The sequence below is a fragment of the Falco peregrinus genome, chromosome 11 (assembly GCF_023634155.1).
Source record: "Falco peregrinus isolate bFalPer1 chromosome 11, bFalPer1.pri, whole genome shotgun sequence".
In the NCBI taxonomy this organism is placed as follows: domain Eukaryota; kingdom Metazoa; phylum Chordata; class Aves; order Falconiformes; family Falconidae; genus Falco; species Falco peregrinus.
In genome coordinates this window covers 190,744-209,191 of record NC_073731.1, presented here as the reverse complement: position 1 = coordinate 209,191, position 18,448 = coordinate 190,744, and the positions used below count along the sequence as shown (strand labels likewise).

Below are 18,448 nucleotides of genomic sequence, written 5' to 3'. Positions count from 1 at the left end.
CAGTGGAAAAGGCTTGCTAGGATTCAGGGGTTGACGGAGAATGTCAGTCTTCTTGAGAGACCATTTACTGGTGGGAGATGTTTGTTTCTGAAGGATATAACACAGCCAAAATGCTCTCATATATTCCTTCAGCCTTCCAGGTGTGGTAGTGTGGTAGCTTTCAGAAGTTCAAACCAGGGATGGGCTGCTGTAAGTCATCCCAGCACGTGGTCTACAAGTCTCTTTGAAGCCAGGAGTTGAGATTTCAACTGATTTGTCCCAACTTTGTTTTCCCTGATTCTGATTTGTGTGTGGTTTTGTCAAGTCACTTAACCTCTCTTTGAGTCAGTTTAACCCACAGAGGGTGAGTGAGAATGGCAATGATTGATGTCACTGCGTAGAATCATGATTTAGGTGAGCAAATGAGAAACCTCAATTTAAATAATTCCAATATTCTAGATTAAACTCCGGTTTGGTCAGTGCTTTTCCTTTTTTCCTACTCTCAACCACTCAAAAAAGTATTCCTTGTACTGATGTGATTCATCTTTTTGTTTTGCATTAGTATTAATAGGAACTTGGTTTTATTATCAATAGTGTATCGTACTAATGTAGGTGCTAAATTTGGTTGGCACTCGGATTTAAATTGTGCCGGGGACCTGGATCTCAGTTTTGAGTTGCCTTGTAATGGGCCAGGTGAGCCTGGAGGCAGGCCATCAGTCTAAGCTGCTCGCTGTGCTCTAGCTGGGTTTGGTTAGAGCTGGATTTTCTTTTCTGAGCTCAGACCTGAGGAGTCAGCAGCTGGAGTCCTCTGATTTTCAGATGAGAGCAGTGAGTCAATGAGGAGGGATTTACCAGACAAACTTTGCTGTCTTCTGAGCCTCGTCCCAGACTGCTTAGGGAACAGACTTATTTTCTGGGAATCCTGACCTGCAAAGTGCTGTTCAGGCATCTCGATTTCAGACTGGGAGACTTTCAGATTTGTCAGGTGCGAGGAGAGAAGCCAAAAATTAAGCCCACGCCTGTGGACCCAATGATGCTGATGTGGCCTTTGTGTTCATCAAAACCCATCATTACATGTTCTGCTGTTGGGAGGTGGCGGCTGCAAATTGCCAGGGTGGGCAAGAGGGATTGATGCTTTGTTCCCCCTGTCTTACACGTGGGATGCCTCTCACAGGGGAGTGACAGTTTCAAGGCGATCACACTGCTGATTTCCACAAGGGGAATTGCAGAGGGGGCGGAGGTAATCTCACCCTTGCTTTTCTCTAACACCTGCCAGCAGTAGCAGTGGTGTTCTAGTGGGAACTTTTATGTGTTGATGAGGGCAGTTTGCAGCAGCAGATGTGGTAGCACATTGGGGTCCCATTAGCTGGTCAGAACCCAACAGTGCAAGCTGCTGTTCAGTTGCTGGGAGATACCGGCAGTCCAGGTGGTGGATGGAGAGCAGCACAGACAGCAGCACCCTGTAAGCCATAACTCTGTGGCAGGGCTGCTTCAGACCCTCCTGGGGTGCTCAGCTCAGAGTTGGGGAGGGAAATGTCCCTGTGCTGGATGTTATGGGGCTGCTGCCTGGTGGTGGAGTGCTGTATTGGCTGTGGGCTGGGAAACCCAGAACTGAAACCTGCCAGGAGACTTCTGCAGCATTTCCGTAAGCACTCTATTTTTGCAGAACTGTTCAGTATCGTGAGAAAACTTTTTTGTTGTTGTTGTTTGGTTGTTGGGTTTTTTTTGACTGGCAAAAGGTTGAATTACAAAATACTGACCAGCGCTCTCCAGGATATATTTTATTTTTCTATTTGGTTGTAGTATGTATGTGCTGTGTTGGATGTATTATTCTTTGGCTTAAGAAAATACTGGGTTTGGCTACGTGCACCTTGTTTAAAAAAAGAAACAAAACCCACAGTCCCAAAAAGCTGGTACGCATTTACTTGAACACTGACTGATTGTTTTTCTAAGCCTTTAATGGCTTGTAAGTGTGCACTTCTCAGAATAAATCAGAACAGACATCCCACTGCTGGGACCCGAGAAGGAAAGTATGATGCCCACACCTCTATATGACACTGCACACCTGAAAACTGTGTTAAAAGAGCATTGTTAAGGTTGAAAGTCAAACCCTGAAAAGTTAGAAAATAGCAGTGTTAAGGTTCCTTGTGCAACCCTAATTTGCCCCCCTGGCATGTAAGCATTATTATACAGTCTTTAATTACAGGATCCCATGCTGGTTTCTCCACAGAGTCTCTGCCTCCCTCAGCGCGCAGAATGGACTTTGCTCACTTTAATGAGCAGCTATTCATTATTTTGTTTTCTCTTCATTGTTCAGTGTGTGCCCTTCTGTCTTATTTACCAGACTTTATTCAAGCCTTCTTCCAGAGGCAGAATTATTAATTTCCTCTTGAACTTCTGCCGATTTCATCGCTATTGTATCTGAGCAGTTGAAGAACAATTAATTAATTTTCCCAAAACCTCTGTGAGATGAAGGGATGTTTTAAAGATGGGGAAACAAAGAACAGAGAGATTAAATACAAAGGAATAACTTGTCATTTTAGGGGCCAATTAGAGCTGGCACAGACCTGTGTTTTTCCCTGAACATATAGCATCCTGTGGCACACTCTTTGTTCAGAGGGCAGCTCCCTCTGGCTGCAGGTGCTCTTCTGGCTGCTCCACCTCAGCATTGCACAAGGGTTTCCTTGCTGGGCTGGCCTTGGATTAAGGGGCCATCTTAATGCCCGTATAGCCTGGCTCTCCTTGCGAGCATTCAGCTGCTTTAGCCAAATGAGCCCCTGTTCTTCTCCTGGGTCTCAGCTCATGTTCCACCTTCTGCAAGGGGGGGACACAAAGTACTTCTGTCATCACGAGCCCTGGTTTTATCCCTGGGACTGTTCTTGACCTGAATTAAGCAAGTGACTTTACTTCACCTCCTAACATGTAGTGCTTGCTTTGGCTATTGTGATGATGTTCCTTCTAAGCACCCAGATGCTCCAGGTTTCTTTCCATTCGATCTGCCTCCCAGCCCACCCCCCACTCCCCATTTCTTGAGGCTGGAGAGAAAAAGTTTTCTCCAGACAGATTTTCCCCCTGGATGGTGGACCTACCCCATGGCTGTCTCAAGCATCCACCTTTTCCCCAGTCCCACAGTGGTCCAGATTCCTTCTCCTCTCCCTGCTCCTCTGTTCTGTGGCTCCTTGACCGGACTCCTCCTGGCTGACTTTGTCCAGGTGCCAAGGAGATACAGGAGCCTGCTTTAAAGCCAGGGCAATCACATTTTCCACTGTTTTCATCTCTTCCACAAGCTGCAGACTTGGTGTACCCCATGGACAGTTTATGCTGGAGCGCTTGTGACACATCTGCCCACAGCTAAAGGACCCCACCATCCCTGCTCTGTAATCCCTGTAGAGATGCTACCACGGTGAGAGGCTTCTTTCTGGACGCATCTCTGAAGTCATTAAAAGGCCTATAGCACAACTCCCTTACCCAGCACGGCAAGTCCAAAATGGGAAGCCCCCGATGCCTGTGAGCTCTCCTTGCTCCAAACACCCAGCAGGCCTTAGGCTACGCTGTGTCTTGACTCAGAATGCTGCTGTGGTGCTTGTCACCTCTGTCTTCAGAGTCAAGGGGTTCCCCATACGTGCTCGGAGCATGCTGGAAGTCGGTGTTAGGAGCTGCGGAGGTCTTGGCCATCTTGTCTGCAGGCACCCACTCAGGGCTGGCTGGTCTGCAGCTGGCTGAGCCCGGTCCGTCTCTTGTCCTGGCTCACGTGGGAAAATGCTGCAGGGGGCTGGAGCTGTGTGAAGGGAAAAAGTGCTTAATGCTTAGCAGTCAGTCTGAAGTAGCTTGGGAGTAGGCTGCCAGAAGCCCTCAAGCAAGGCAGTCGTTAGAAAAGCTTCCACTTCATTTATTTATGTATTTAATTTTTAAATTTTAAGGAATTTATCACCTTGATAGCTAGAGCCCCAGTTCTGCAAGCAGTTGCAACCAAACTCATTTCTGCAGACTGAGCTGGTCGCAGGATGGGTGTCTAAAAGCCACACAACTCGTTTGTGCTGTCTGCTGTTACACCTCACATTAGGGTTTCCAAATAACTGTGGTAGTGTTGTAGTGCTCCTGAAGAGCTGCTGTCATGCTAAAAACCAACTGATGTAGATTAAAATTAGCTTTAATGTATCATTGTGCTCCTTTTTTTTTTTTGTGGCTCAGCCAGAAAGGACATTGTTAGGTTGGAAAATGGGTTGGTTTGAATAATGTCAACAGATTGGGAAGTGCAGCTATGTGGCTGTCGTGCACCAGCCCAGAGCTGAAGTTGTGTGTGTTACAAACTCTAGTGAAGGACAAACAAATGAAAGCAAGCAAAATTGCTTTAAACAGCCATAAAGACATTTCTGTTAGTGTTAAATATTATAAACCCCTTGTCTCCCGTGTTTGTTTTTAAAGTGCTGAAAATCTGAAAAAGTTTCAAATCCACTGTAAGTCAGAGACACCTCTACCCACCAGACCCTTAAGAGTCGGTGGGTTTCTTAATAATTTCAAAACCAAGGTGTTTCTAGATTATATAAAAAAATATTTCTGCCGTGGTTTGTTACTGAAATTAGAAATGTGTTTCAGTAGCCTGAAATTGGCTTGCTTTTCTCTTCCAGTTAGTGTTGATGACACTTGGTGGACCACCAGTGAGGATTCAGATTCTGGACTGGAGGGATTATTATTTTTTTATATATATATATATTTTTTTTTATTTCTGTTTCTTCTCACTGGTAGGAGGAATGAAATCTCCTGTGGTCTTTATTCTTGGCACGAGAGGACCATTTTTCAAAAACTGACAATCAGTGCAGGTTGTCTGCATTTTTGATAGCCAAACCAAAACTGCCTGCAAAGGCTAAGTTTTCTAAACTAGCGTCCACACTCTGGAAATCAGGTCTCTTGAAAATATTTTAAGCTGGGCCTCTGGAAGCTGAGCAGCTCAACCTCTGACATGTTTTGCAGTCACAGAGAGAGAGAAAGTTTACGCTCGTGGATGGCTGAGTGCAGCCCACTTGGCCATGGCAGCAAGCCTTAGAAGTTTTTCCTTCTTTCTTCTCACACCCTGTTGCAATATTGTGCCGATGTCTTAGCCTGCACACGTACACTGAGGAAGATTTGCCTTATTTCATCCAGGCAGTAGGTGCTATTTTCAAGTCGTAGATCGTTTTAGTATATGGAAATATATTAAGAACTGTCTTTATTCCCGAAATGCTGATGTAGTGCAAGTTGGATGTGTCTGTAGCCGTTTCCTCAGCTCTCTGTGCACCTGCAACACTAATGCATGTTCTTACAATTGTACAGCTAAGTCACATAACCCAAACATTGATTATTTAGCTGCTGTATCTGCTTTGCTTTCTAGTGGCAAAGGAAGAGTATGAGAAAGTAAGAGAATAATGCTGCAAGATATGAAATGGTAGCAGGTGCAGCCCTTCTAAGATAAGTTCAGCAGCATTTCACAGGGATGCATACTAGATAGCAGGCAAGAGATACAGGCATGGAGTCTGTCGTCTGTGTTGTGATGGATTGTATTGGGCTTTTTCCATGATTGCAAACCAACTGTGTATGGGGAGACTGACCGTACCTAGGGTACTCTCCAAGCCTCAGTCACTCTGTACTGTATTCTCTCACTCTCATGTTTGTGCTTCACAAATTCTCCTCCCCTCCTTCCACTGCCCTCTCATCGTCCTTGGTGTAAAAGATTTGGGATTCTTGGTAGCAGTCAATGCTTGCTTAATTCAGCTCTCATTCAAGCCAGCACAAGCAGAGTTTGTTCAATTTTGAAAATTCCCCTGTCCAGATTCTTCTCTTTTTTGCTGCTTTCTCAGCATGTCATCCAGTCCTCCGCTGTCCTCATCCTGCACTAAACTGCAGCCTTTTGCAGTGTTGCAGAAGAGGATGAAGGATGAGAATAGGTTAGTGAAAAGTGCCTAGGTGAAAGCAGTATAGCTATGAGCTGCAAGTCACTCCAGCGTTAAACTAATTCAACCTGCATAGCCTGATTCGTTAACAATCATTTAACTGCTGTGTTTTTCAATTGAGTTCTGGTTTCTCTATTTCACCTTTCCCCAGAACAAGGCAGGCTACTCTGCATGTAGCAGGGGACCATGCATGCTGGGTTTTGCCAGAGATATTCTTGTTCTTCCAGCTGTTTCCTCTGTCAAGGGGTCTAGCTGGTGGCCAGGTGTCATCCCTCCATAACACTGGAGTAAAAAAGGACTACATTGACTGTCTGACCTGCCTCCTCCTTCTCCAGTGGTGTTCTCTTACTTGAGGAAATAAACTAAATTCAGAAGGCTCTCCTCTGTCCAAGGCACAGTAAATCCTTGTGTAAGCTGGGGCTGCCTCTCAGAATCATGAACTGACGTGCGCTCAGTTTTATCTTGGTGTGAAAATATACCATATAAATAGGTGTTACAAATAGTGAAGAGCTGAGATGAGGAGACTGAACAGATTTAATAACCAGGTAGAACATTGTTTATTGAAGAGACTGAGACTTTTGTTATCTTTTTTTTTAACCTAGTTCTGTCATACAGTTAGCTTGCATGCGTCTTAATCTTTTAAGCTTTAATTTCACTGACAACTCAGACTGGAGTCGTTACTGACCCTTGGTTTTATGATTGCATTTGTGAGCTTTTTTTTTTTTTTATTTCCCCTTCTCCTGGATTGTGGAGGAGTTTTGGGAGGAGAGAGTTGGAATGTTGATTTTGGGTTTTTTTCTTTTTTGGTCCGTGACCATCAATGGAAAATGTAAAACTGTGGATAAGTAGTTTAAGGAGAACCTAATGGCAACTGTTGGGACTATATGCTGCTCTTCTAGTCCAGGGCATGATGTGGTTTTATGCTGACAACATTTTATAGTGACTGTAGGCCTGCTCTTTCACTGATAGAAGTGTGTTGCAGACTTGAAAGCATGAAAGGGACAGGGTAATAAGCCATACAAGGATCCAGCACTGAGACTTCAACTGAAGACAGAATTTGTCCCAGAAGTCAAGGCTGTGGTCCTGGTGGGAACATAGAGCAGCTGGCATGGCCATGTGTGTGTGAAACACAAAGTATCGGAAGAACAGAGGGAGGGTGCTGTGAGCAGCATTCCCGCTGTCCTACGGAAAGTCAGGTGATCAGCAAGCAGCTCAGACTGCAGAGAGGGCAGAAAGATGTCAGTGGAGTTTCAGTACCGAGAGGCATCAGTTAATATAGAGATGTTGCCCAAGGGTCCTTAAAGTTGAGAGGCTGCAGCCTTTCTGTAGTAAACTCTAGTTTACTCTAGTAAAGTCCTTGCACGCCCCCAGAATAAAGAGGGTGCTCCCAGCTGTAGGGCCAGCAGCAGAAGGTACCTGCTGCTCCGGCTTCCTTCCCTGCTGCTCTCTGGGCAGGCAGCTCAGCAGGCTTCTCTGTCTCTTGCATCCTTCTCTGTGTTTTATCAGCGCAATCGAGGAGGATGTTCACCCACTGTAAGAGCAGCTGGGTGCTGCTTTTCCCTGAGATTTTCCTGCTGGGGTGTTTGGCACTGGCAGGCAACAGAGCGACTGATTGCTGAAGCAAATTAGATTCCTTTCCCACTCCCCCTTTAACACAAGTGTTGGTGTTATTGGGAATCACAGATCTGTGGATTTACAGCAAGTTTGTAACCCTGGTGTGAGCAAACATGGTTGGTGTTAACTATGCAGTCTGTTAACCAGAATACACTGAAGGTGACTTTGTCCTGCTCTCTGTGAGTGTCATGCCTTGTCCCCACGACACTGCTACATAGCATCAACCTGTGCATGGTGAATAAGCTCTGTCAGAGGTACCTGTTACACCATACCCCTTTTGTTCTCCTTTCAGAGGGGTCTGACAAGCTGTACAAGCATTTTGTTATTCCCGAAGTAACTTTATTTCCCAGAACTAGGCCAGCAGCATGTTCCTGTGCTGAGCACCAGCTTAGCAAAGCAGCCAATAAATGGTTAGCTTGAAGGAGTGCTGATTGCATATTTTCTGTCTGGTGAGGCATTCATACTGAGACTTCATGGTTTCTGGAGCCTGGCATCTGCATCTTAAGTTGAACCAGAAACTGTACAGTGAGATCAGTAAGATTGGACCTCCTGATGATTTATAACACACACACACACACACACACCCAAGGTCCTTGTTGCTGTTGTTACAGCACCTAGCAGTCTCTCTCAGCTGTGGATTAAAAAAACCTCCACGTTATTGTGCGTTATGCAAATACAGAGCCAGAACGTAGCCCTTGAGCCTGAAAGGTGGTGATCAGAGACAGCAGGAGGGACCAAGCAGGCAGACAGGAAAGCACAAGGAAACCATGACAGACCAGTGACGTGCATGCAGCAAGCCAGTTGCTTAAGGTGTAACGAGCGATTTATGAGCTGTGTGGGCCCAGGAAGGGTTTGGCATTGGTGAGGTGTTTATAGGAAGCTCCTCTCAGGCCCATGGACAACATGACAGTATAGAAGACTCTCTTTTGCTTCAGGAAGTTGTGATGGGGACTGGTGTAATGGGCAGATCGGGTGCCAGGATTTCTGTCTGGATGGTGAGTGATCCAGAATTGGTCTGGCCGTCATAGAAGTTGCTGTGGTTTGGTTATATTAGCATTTCAAAACCTTTTTCACAGAGCTACGTTCAATAATAGGATACAAATAGGGGAGGCAATCAGCAGAGCTGAGAATGGATTCCTATCAGCATCAAAACAAGACTAGTTCCTAATTGCCACTAAACACCATCAACATTTGAGGTCAAGTTTTTTCTGTCAGAATTTGTAACCAGATCAATACTGTGGACTTACCATTGGTAGGATTTTTTTCTTACATCATCAGTAGTGTAAAAGCAGGGAAGTCACAAAATCTCTTCTTATATCTGGCAAGGACTGACAAGTCTGAGGAGACTGGGAAATGTTTACCCTGTGCAGGCCTTCCTGTACCGTGTCTACAGTTGTCCTTGAATTCTGCTGCAAATCCTGCACAGAATCTCCTGTGCTGCAGGAGTCATTTACCAATGCAGGTCTTCAGGGTCCTGCTGCCTTGGCTCTGCAGGAGGCTGAGCTGAAAAGACACGCTGATCTGCATAAGTCATGGGTGATTATGAGTACCAATTGAGCAGGGAAATATTTTTGGCTTTGTCCTGAGGTTTGGCGAGTGTCCACTGGTTTCCATTCTGAGAATGTCACAGAGATGGATTGCTGCCACAGTAATGAAAATATCAAGAGCTGCTTAAAAAAGCAAATATTCTTGGGGAAATAATGAGAATCAATTGAGTTGGTCCACAATGTACAAACCAGGAGCTGGAGTGACGGTTGAACTCTGCAGAGAATGCCAAACCAGTGGTAAAATTAGGTGGCTGGTAATTGGAAGGAAGCTTTCCTCCCAGTGAGTCCATTTCAGAGCTGCTCCACAATTACTGGCTTACAGAGGCATGTATTTTAAGGCCTGGATTTTTTTTTTGGCCTGACCTGTGCTTGGGAGGGGTGTTTAGTATTGGTCAAAGCCCCACGTAAGCCTGGATGCTACAATGCAGGACTCTGGTGTCTTTGCCGGGAGGTAGTCAGTAAAGATTATGGTCAGGGGACTGACCTGGATACTCATAGTGTCCTGGGATATTGGGACAGCTGTGATTTCAGCATCTCAGCAGCAGGGAGGCATCACTGTGGGGTACAGAAGGGAGCATCCGCTCCCTAGCATTCAGTCCAGGATATCCTACTGTGCTGTTAGTCCCAGCACAGGACCCTTTGGCTGATGTCAGCTGCCTGCCAGCTTTCCAGGAAGGCTGCCCAGGTGACAGTGACTTTCTATGCAGGAACCTGTCTACAATTTCAGCTGTCACAGAGTGGTTCAGCATGCTAGGAGGGGACATGGGATCAGGGACCCCTGCCATGCTGTCATGAGAGAGTCCCTCGTGCATTTGCCTGGCATTGTGGCAGCCAGCCTCACCTATCCTTGACCTGCACAGTGGAGCTGTCCCAGCTGGAGCGGGGGGCTGCTCCAGCCAGTGTGGAGAGCTTTCCCTTCGCTGCGGTTTCTCATGCCTCTGCAGCTCTCTGACCCCAGCTCCCTGCAAAACATCCTGAGGTGTTTGGACCTTGCTCTCACGGATGTTTTGTTACCTCCTGGGACCATAAAGTGGGAATCAGCATGATTGACTCAAAGGTACATGTCCGAGTCTGAGAGATGACCACTAGAGGAGCAGCAAGGGGGAAAAGTGTACCTGGTGATCTTTGCTATATTTGATTTGCAGCTAATGATTATTAGCTTGTGATTGACTGCTGGAAGATGGGAGTAATTACCTTAAGAAATTCCTTCCTGCCTTCTGTCTTCATTGCAGTTGCTATAGGACTGATACACTTAACAGCAAAAGAAAGAGAAAGTGTGTGCAGAATATTAAACATGCAGTTGCTATTTCCCACCTTCTGTTTGGTCACGACCTTTCCAACAGCACAAAGTCTGTAGCCTCTGAATCACAGACTTTACCTTTAGCTCTTGCTTTGCTGTTTTTCATGGCGGCATTTGGCTGCCAGGTGCTGCAGGCTGCCTTGCGACAGGGAGAATGTGCTTTCACCCTGCCTGCAGCCCATTCTCAAGAGACTGCCTCTGGAGTCACAGAAACACTGCCATCCCTTCCAACAGCATTTGTCATCTTCAGTGACAGAAAGGATTGTGACCCTGGTTCGTGGGACTTTTTACGAAGCAGGTGAGGGAGATTTGGTTGAGATGAAATGACCTCAGAGAAGGTGTGAGATGCTTGGAAGAGTATCCCCAAAAGGCCAATAGTGTGGAAGGATGTGGCCAGAAATCTCCTTGTAGACTTGGGGCATAGGTGGAGGCTGCAGCCAGGAAGATGCAATTGAGACAGAAGGGAAAATGTCCCACTGGTGAGGGCTGGAAACCTCCAATGTTTGAGGACCAATGTTAGCCTCTGAGAAGGATTCTCTTGGCTTTGCTGGTTCTGCATCTGAATTATGGAGTGGGTCAAAGTGCCACCAGGAGCTCACCACCCTCTAAACCATACCAAGCCCTGGATATGGGATATCTAGCCCATAGCTCACGTACAATGCCTTGTTTCACTGTGGGAATGGTGCTGGTGAAAATGAGGCCTCCAGGTACTGGCTGGGTAGGAGGAGTCTTTTTAAGTTCTCTGGTTTGGGCTGCTGTCTGCAAGGGGTGTTTCAGCTCAGTGCGTTGGCCATGGGATGGGAGAGGGTCCCTCAAAGTGTGGACTGTCCAGAGCAGTCTGCTGTGGCCACCAGCCCAGTGATTCATCTGGCTCGCAACCCGCTCACAAGTGGTGCCTGGAAGCATGAGCTGACCCCGAGATCAGCTACTGGCTCTAGGCCTGGACCAGCTTCCAAAGCTCAGAGACTTGCCTACTATTGCCCAACATGTGGGAGCAATTCAGCAACTGCATGTATATCCACACGCAGGGCCTAAGAAGTGGGACCAGGAGTGAGCTGTGGCATATCACGGTCCCCTGCTTGCACTGGAGGAAGCTTCGTGGCTTGTGTGGTGAGGGAGCTTGGGCACTGCAGGCGCTCACCCCCTGTGAGATGTGTGTGCCCAGGAAGATGACAGAGCTCTGTCCATGTGATAGAGGGACCACCTCTGTGGTGGACAGCAGCCCTGGCTAGTTGGTGCTGGTCTTTGTAATGATGTAGGGCTTCAAGGAACTTCCCCAGAGGTTTGACGGTATTCCAGAAAAGCTCCATGATTTTTAAGTGCCACCATTTGTAGGAACTGTAAGAATCCCTTTGTTTCTGTCTTGTTCATGTACCTGCTGTGACTTTTCAGATTTGAATGAACCTTACACTGTGTTTAATTGAACAAAAGGCAGTGGAACCTATTAAATTCTGCCTGAGCATGAAGTCGATTTTTTTCTTATTTCTACCCAGCACTGACACAGATGAAAAACTGCTCATAACTTTAGTTTTGAAAATGAAGCACAGTTCTATCTTTAACATAAATGTCTGGCATACAAGGATCTGTCCTTGTAGGCAGGTTTTGCTGTGTCCAATCAGGTCATCGCCCTCTCTCCCAAGTACCTGGTGGAGAAAATGTCTCAGTCATTTAGTGGAAGATATTTTAATTTTCTGCTTGGCTTGGCTGAGCAGCTGTGACTTCAGGATGATTGGTTGGATTTGCATAAGGTCATTAAGATCCCATAATGATGTTTATTGCTAAGGCATCTGCCATTTATATTCCTGCAGAGCAAGTAAAAGTAAACCTCAACTAATATCACTGTTATTACCAATGCAGTCAATGGCAATGAAACCCATCAATAAGTGAAGATTTCACAGTGGACTGTAGGTAAATGTCTTACTGAAATTCTCAACCCACTAAAGTGATGATAGGCAGAGTGAGCCCCACAGGCTCTCTTTAAATGAATGCTGGTTTGGTTGTTACTTGCTTCATCTTTGGATGGAGGAGGGACTGGGATCCTCACAATACTAAGCACTATACCTACCACATTCTGGAACTATGTATGTGTTGTGCCTGGATGGGTGAACAGCAAAATAAGTATGTGCCCTGAAGCTTCTCCCTTCCTAGTTCTCTTCAGCTGTGGCTCAGATACTTCAGCTGATAGGCTCTGCTGTGACCTGCCTCTCTTCAGTGGGTTGCAGCAGTGCTTGGTTTTGGTGCGTAAAAACCAATTCTTTGCTGCGGGCTGAATTCTGCAAATCACAAGAAAGTAAAGCGCTGCTGGTTTTCATCTTCCCATCCTCTTCAGGATGAGACTGGTACCTAAGGTAGAGGACCTTTTTGGTTTTGTATGATTCCAAATGCATAAGACATGTATTAACTACAAATTACAGCCAGTCCGATTTCCCTGAAAATCTGTCCCCGATCTCCACCTGAGTTCACTACTTACTGTAACATTGGCCAACAGTTAGTCATTTAACTCGATGTGAGATCCTATCATATTATCACAGGGCTGATTTGGAGTTGTGTCAAGGATTTGCTGAGCAGTAGTGTCAGGAAAACAACACTTTCTGGAGGGGACCCCAGCAGGCTTTAAGGGCCACCCCTTGGCTCTGAGGGTAGCTCCTGCAAACCGGGAGTAGTGCGCAAGGAGGTTCACACTGCGTGTCTTGCTGCAGCAGATTGAAGAGGCTTATGCAGTGCACTGCCGGCTGTTGTGATGTTTCAGGGTGCCTGCAAGGTATCACAGTGAGCAAGAGTTTTGTCAGTCAGCACAGAGAGCATTCAAAAAACAGATCACAGCCTGTGAGGGTGGCGTAAGGGCTTCCCTGATTGCTTCTGCACAGTCCACATAAAGAGGGGCAGCATGAAGACTGACCCAGATTCTCTGCTTCTGGATGCCTTTTGACAAGCTCTTAATGGGAATTTAAACGTATTGAATGAAGACTTGAGGGAGCAGTATCCGCTGTGACTGAAACCACTCAGTTGCCTGCCTGCTCCCCTCATCCCCAGCCCAGCAGAGCTTGGCAGTGGTACGTGTTCCCTTGGCTTCCCATCTCTGAGGAGGCAGAAGAACAGCAGCAGGGAAAAGGGGCTTGTGTTTGCTGCTTGTTTTCTCAACCTGTCTTGCAGCATTGCCAGGTAAAGCTGTCTCAGTTTACAGTCACCTTTCAGGCTGTAGCTGACCATTAGAAGAAAAAGACGCTTCTCTAGAAAAGAGCTTTGCGGCCTCTTTAAAAATGTGTGGAGTAAGATTCCAGACTGGTGATTGATTTGGAAGCACCCTTGGACTCCAGAGCTGCACAAGATAGCCTATCCAAAATAGCCACCGTGGTCAGTCAGTAAGAACATTTGCTTCTGGTGCAGTAAGGTAAGAGACATGTTTGCATTAAAACTATGTCTAATGAATTATAGACGGTCTACCACTTCCCTTTAAAACTCACGAGAAACATTCATCTTTGCCTGAAAATGCTTTCTGCTGAATGGCAGTCTCTCTGTCAAGATCTAACATCAATGATCCAAACTACACATAAGGAGTCAACAACACAGTGTGCACAGCAGCTGGGAAGGAGATGTTTCCAGCTATGAGGCACTGAGCGGTGGATTCACTATTGGCGCATCTCTGTAGACTCTTAAGGCTAATCACTGCAGTGGTTGGCTTTAATCTTTTGACACCCTTGCCCAAGCATTTCTGCCTCTCCACATAACAAACTAAGTTATTAGCTCTTAATACCTGAAAATCTAGACCTCTAGATGATAGAGAAACAAGACTAGGAAGATTGCTTCCAAAGCCTAGCATTTCCAGGCAGTGTTTGTAGCTGATTGTTCAGCCCAAGAATGTCAAGCAAAGAATGGGCCATGAGAGGAGGAAAAGCCCTGGAGCAATTCAGAGTGAAAAAGGTCCCTGAATAACGTGGATGTGCTTAAATAACATTTGATGTGCTTCCCATGGAAAATTGAGCAGAGAAGATATCCAGCGGCGCATACCCCTCTGGACTGCCTTGCACCTTTGTTGGCAGCAGCAGGAGTACAAACATCCTTACCAAGGTAGCAGCACCCACGTTCTGTGTCACCTCCTTCATCTCAGGCTCATCATTGTAATGGGGAAAGCAGGTGAGTAGCACAGCCAGCTGCACAGCCTCTGTCACCAGGTCTCCTGTGGATGGGAGAAAAGCTTCCGCACTGCTGAGGGGAGGGAAATAATATGGAAGAGCAGAAGAGAAGGGTCAGTTTTACAGAGGATATTGGTGAAGCCCTAGGAGGGGGCACAGAGTATATTGCTACTGAGGCCCTGGCTGCCCTGATCAAACTTAGGTGGCAAAAGCAGCAGCTGCCAGTGTCTGATTTTCAGGGATTTTGTCCCAGGTAGCTTATCCCCATGTGTATATTGGAGGAGGTTGTGTGTGCTGCATGGGGCCGCTGCTTTAGGAGTTAAGAACTGCAGAAATCAAGCAGAAACGGGTAAAATCTTGATTTCTCTGCTCTCCAGCCCTTCAAAAAGGGAAATAAGCTTTCAGAGTAGTAAGTGTTACACCTAAGAGTTTGCAGGGCAAAAGTTTACCAATGCGAAACCAGATATCTAATATGGGTTGTTTTAGCCATAGGAATGATGCTGTGGTATGCAGGTGAGAATGCACTATCGGTCCTCATCTGTGTTGGACTCATCGGGGGTTGCTCTCATTTAAGCCTGGTCTAAAGAGCTCTTCCTTTCAGTCCCCGGTATAGTAGTCAAGAGAGGGCTAATGGGCACTTGTCTGGGGTTTGAATTTTGGATACTTCCTTCAAATGGAGGAAGCATAACCTGATGGACAGTCATTTTACAGCTGCGTCCTTATGCTTGGCTCCCAGAGGACCAGCTCTCCACTGGGTTACAGTATTGCTGATTTAAAACTCAAATTTGATCATGCCTAAACTGTTTCCCTGATTTCCTTTCTGCCTTAGTCTGGTAAACTGTAATTTAAGTGGTTTCCAGTGCTTTAAGATTTATATGGAGTCCTTGGTTGCTGCAAGACTATATGGCACAACTTAGGCATTCAAGATCTGGACAGTTATAACTAGACTACATGATTCTTGTGAGCAGGCTGGAAGTGCTGCCAGTTCCCTCAGTGCTAATTAGCTCCTTTTACCCTCAGTGCATGGTTACCTTATGCGCACAGCTTTTCTATATCAGATTGTTCTTCCCAGTGATCAAATGGTTCACAGACTTCAGTAAAATGACTCATGGTCTAAGGAGGGCTGAGATTTAGTTGTCCCCTAGTTACTGCATCAGGGAGACCTACTAGGATATCTGTGAAATGTGAGCAGCATGTACAAGTCCCAGGCATGAGCATGTTCCCTTCAGTCCAGTCTGAATTCAATGTAAGAGTCCTTGCACTTCCCAGTGTCTTCTTGGTCTATGGCTTTTGTGCTCTAGGTCCCTCCTAGATAGCTGCATTTAAGCATCTGGATCTTAATGTGCTCATTCAGGTGTCTGAGGAAATTCCCTGCAAAGATTATAGTAGAATATGAAAGAACAGGAGAGGTACTAGCTTGATTTGCAGTAACCAGGTCATCTTGCTTTCACAGGTATGCTGTGTGGCATTGTGACAACACCCCCTGTACCCAGGAGAGACTTCATGAGACAGAATAGCGACAGTTGCCAGCAAGCCTGTTCATATGTTTGTCATTTGTTTCAGAAATGTTGTAACTATTATTAGGCAGAGCTTAAGTATGCAGCTACAAAATCCCCACCGACATCTATGCTGAGAAAAGTGCATAGGAACTTAAGCAGCATCATAAAAGCTGAGTGGAATAACGTCATTATAAACCCCCTTACAAAAGATGCTCAATCAAAATGAAGGGGCTCGCTATCTATAAGATGTGAGATTTAATTAAAGATCTCTGAATAGAATTATGAACCTAACTCCACGTTTCTACATTTGGAAATTTCCATCATAAAGCATCTCCATTCATCTATCCCTACATGTATTGGAATGTATTGTCAGGTGGTATAAATCTAATCTGACTCAAGGACTTAAAGGCCTGCTTTTTTATTTTAGATAGGATTTTCTGACATGTCAATGATTGCATAAAGAGACTTTATACTGGTCATAAATTCCATCCACTTTAAAAAGCCATAGTATTAAGAGGCTGCAGATATTTTTTAGTATAATGGTCAGTATCTTTTTACAGCATTTGTTTTGCTAGTAGTTTTGGAAAATTCCAATATTGTAAGAGTTAACATGCAGAGAAAGCTGGGAAACTATCTTTTCTAGCACTCTGAAATAGGACCTTTCTTTATATATCATAGGAATTAAAATGAAGTTGCTGTTTGTTTGACTGAATTCATGCACGAGCATCACTGGAGGATGTGGTCAGAAAATTCATTTATACATTCAGGGGCTAGATCCAAGTCAGTGTAAATTAGCCATCTCCCATCTGTCTCCTTGTGGTTTACACCTGTGAAGGATGTGACCCACAGTGTTTGACATGCACTCAAGAAATTTGAAATAAAGATTTGAGGAGAAGCTTCTACTGAGGGGTCTTCCTATGACTGCAAAAAATATAATCATAGGGAAGATGTTACCGCCACATGACTGCTTTTAATCTGCCCTTTTGAATACTATTAATGAATTTAAGGGCTAGCTTAGTAGTATTTTTTTCTTCTAAGATCTGAATCACAGGCTCATTCAGCCTACAGTGACAATTCCTCCTCATTTCCATGGCTTTGGAAGGTGTCAAGTGAAATGAACTGCACAGCTATCCCATTTTGTCCTCTGTTGCATATAAATTCCTGGATTTTGTTGTTAACGCTTTGCTGGAGTGTTGAGTATTTGTCCCAAAACCTGTGCAAATGCACAGAGAGCTGTAGTGATACCTGTCAGTGTGGTGGGTGAACCCGTGGCTCTGCTGAGGTTCTGGCTAGCAGTGTGCTGGGGATCTGGCTGCTCTGTGCTGCTAGACTCTTGTTTTGCAGTGTGACCTTTGTTGCCCAAGTTATCCTCCCCTGAGTGAATCAGTGTGGGTCAAGTTGACGTTTGTAGCAAGGAGGAACCCAACATCCAGCAGCCTAAAAATTTCCTGGACACCTAGTGTGTGAGATGCCAGCAGCTGGCCTTGCAGTGGACAAGGGCATGTAGTGGTAGGACAAGGATGGGGAGGACCCACATTGCTGAGCAGCAGCTGGGGGCTGTGTCTGGTGGTGCTCCCCTGCCTACTGGACCATTGCATGCTTTGCACTCTTGCTCAGCACTTTAGGCTGGTTTCCTGTCTCAAGGAAGGCAGGGGTCCCAGGCTGGGGGAAATTAATACAAGAAACAGATGTGAACCACCGGGTGGGTGGAAAGAGTGGTCGTGTCCTCTTCCAGACACTCAACAGGGCTGTTCATCTCCTGTGACCATTCTCCACCAAGACACTCGTTGTGCTGGCGCAGAAGGGTGCTGCTGGTAAAGCTGAGCCCTTTCCCGCTGCCCTGACAGCAGCAGCCCTCGAAGCCTCCCCCACGCCTGTGGTTCAGCTGCCTCCAGCTGCTACTTGCAGCCAGGCCTGGGGGACAGCTCAGCTTGCAGGGACTGCTACTGCAGGCTCTGTGGTGTGTGTACAGGAGGGATTTCAGGGGGAAAGGGATGCCAGATAGCCTGCTGAGCTCATAGGTTCCATAAACATTTGGGACTTGATTCTTCTTTTCATGGCTTTGATAATGCTAGTGTGATTTAGCATGTCTTTGACTTTGCACGGACATCATCTGCTGCCCATGACCTTATGTCATTTGCACTTCAGTTGGCCATCCCCTCATCTCCCTAGTGACTATTCCTCTGGCAACTGCAGTAGGCCAGTGAGTTTCCTGGCTTGGGTCTCCTCTTCATGTTCTAGCATGCGTGGGGAGAGCTTACACAGAATGATGGGCTTAACTTTGGCACACACCACTAGTGTGGCAGTCATGCTGGTGAGAGCCTGGCTGACATCCTCTTTTTGCCTGTTTTCCCAGGTTGTTGCACTGTCATCGTGGAGTCTCTTGAGAGATTCAATCTACTATACACTGTCTGTTGTTGCACTCATTGTGGTAAGTTTTTGAAGGTTA

At 46.0% G+C, this 18,448-nt stretch overlaps 1 protein-coding gene across 10 annotated transcripts in view; it reads left to right on the top strand.

The window, feature by feature from the left end:
• The window catches only part of LOC101920172 (sodium/potassium/calcium exchanger 3), a 280,196-nt gene that overhangs the window by 119,614 nt on the left and 142,134 nt on the right, over positions 1–18,448 (top strand). For all 10 annotated transcript variants that reach the window (XR_008749300.1, XR_008749303.1, XR_008749302.1 and 7 more), the window contains exon 7: positions 18,356–18,430. Coding sequence is in view for 6 of the 10 variants with exons in the window: in XM_055816643.1 (XP_055672618.1) it covers positions 18,356–18,430 (75 nt within the window). In the remaining 4 variants the exon portion in view is untranslated. The remainder of the gene's footprint in view (positions 1–18,355; positions 18,431–18,448) is intronic.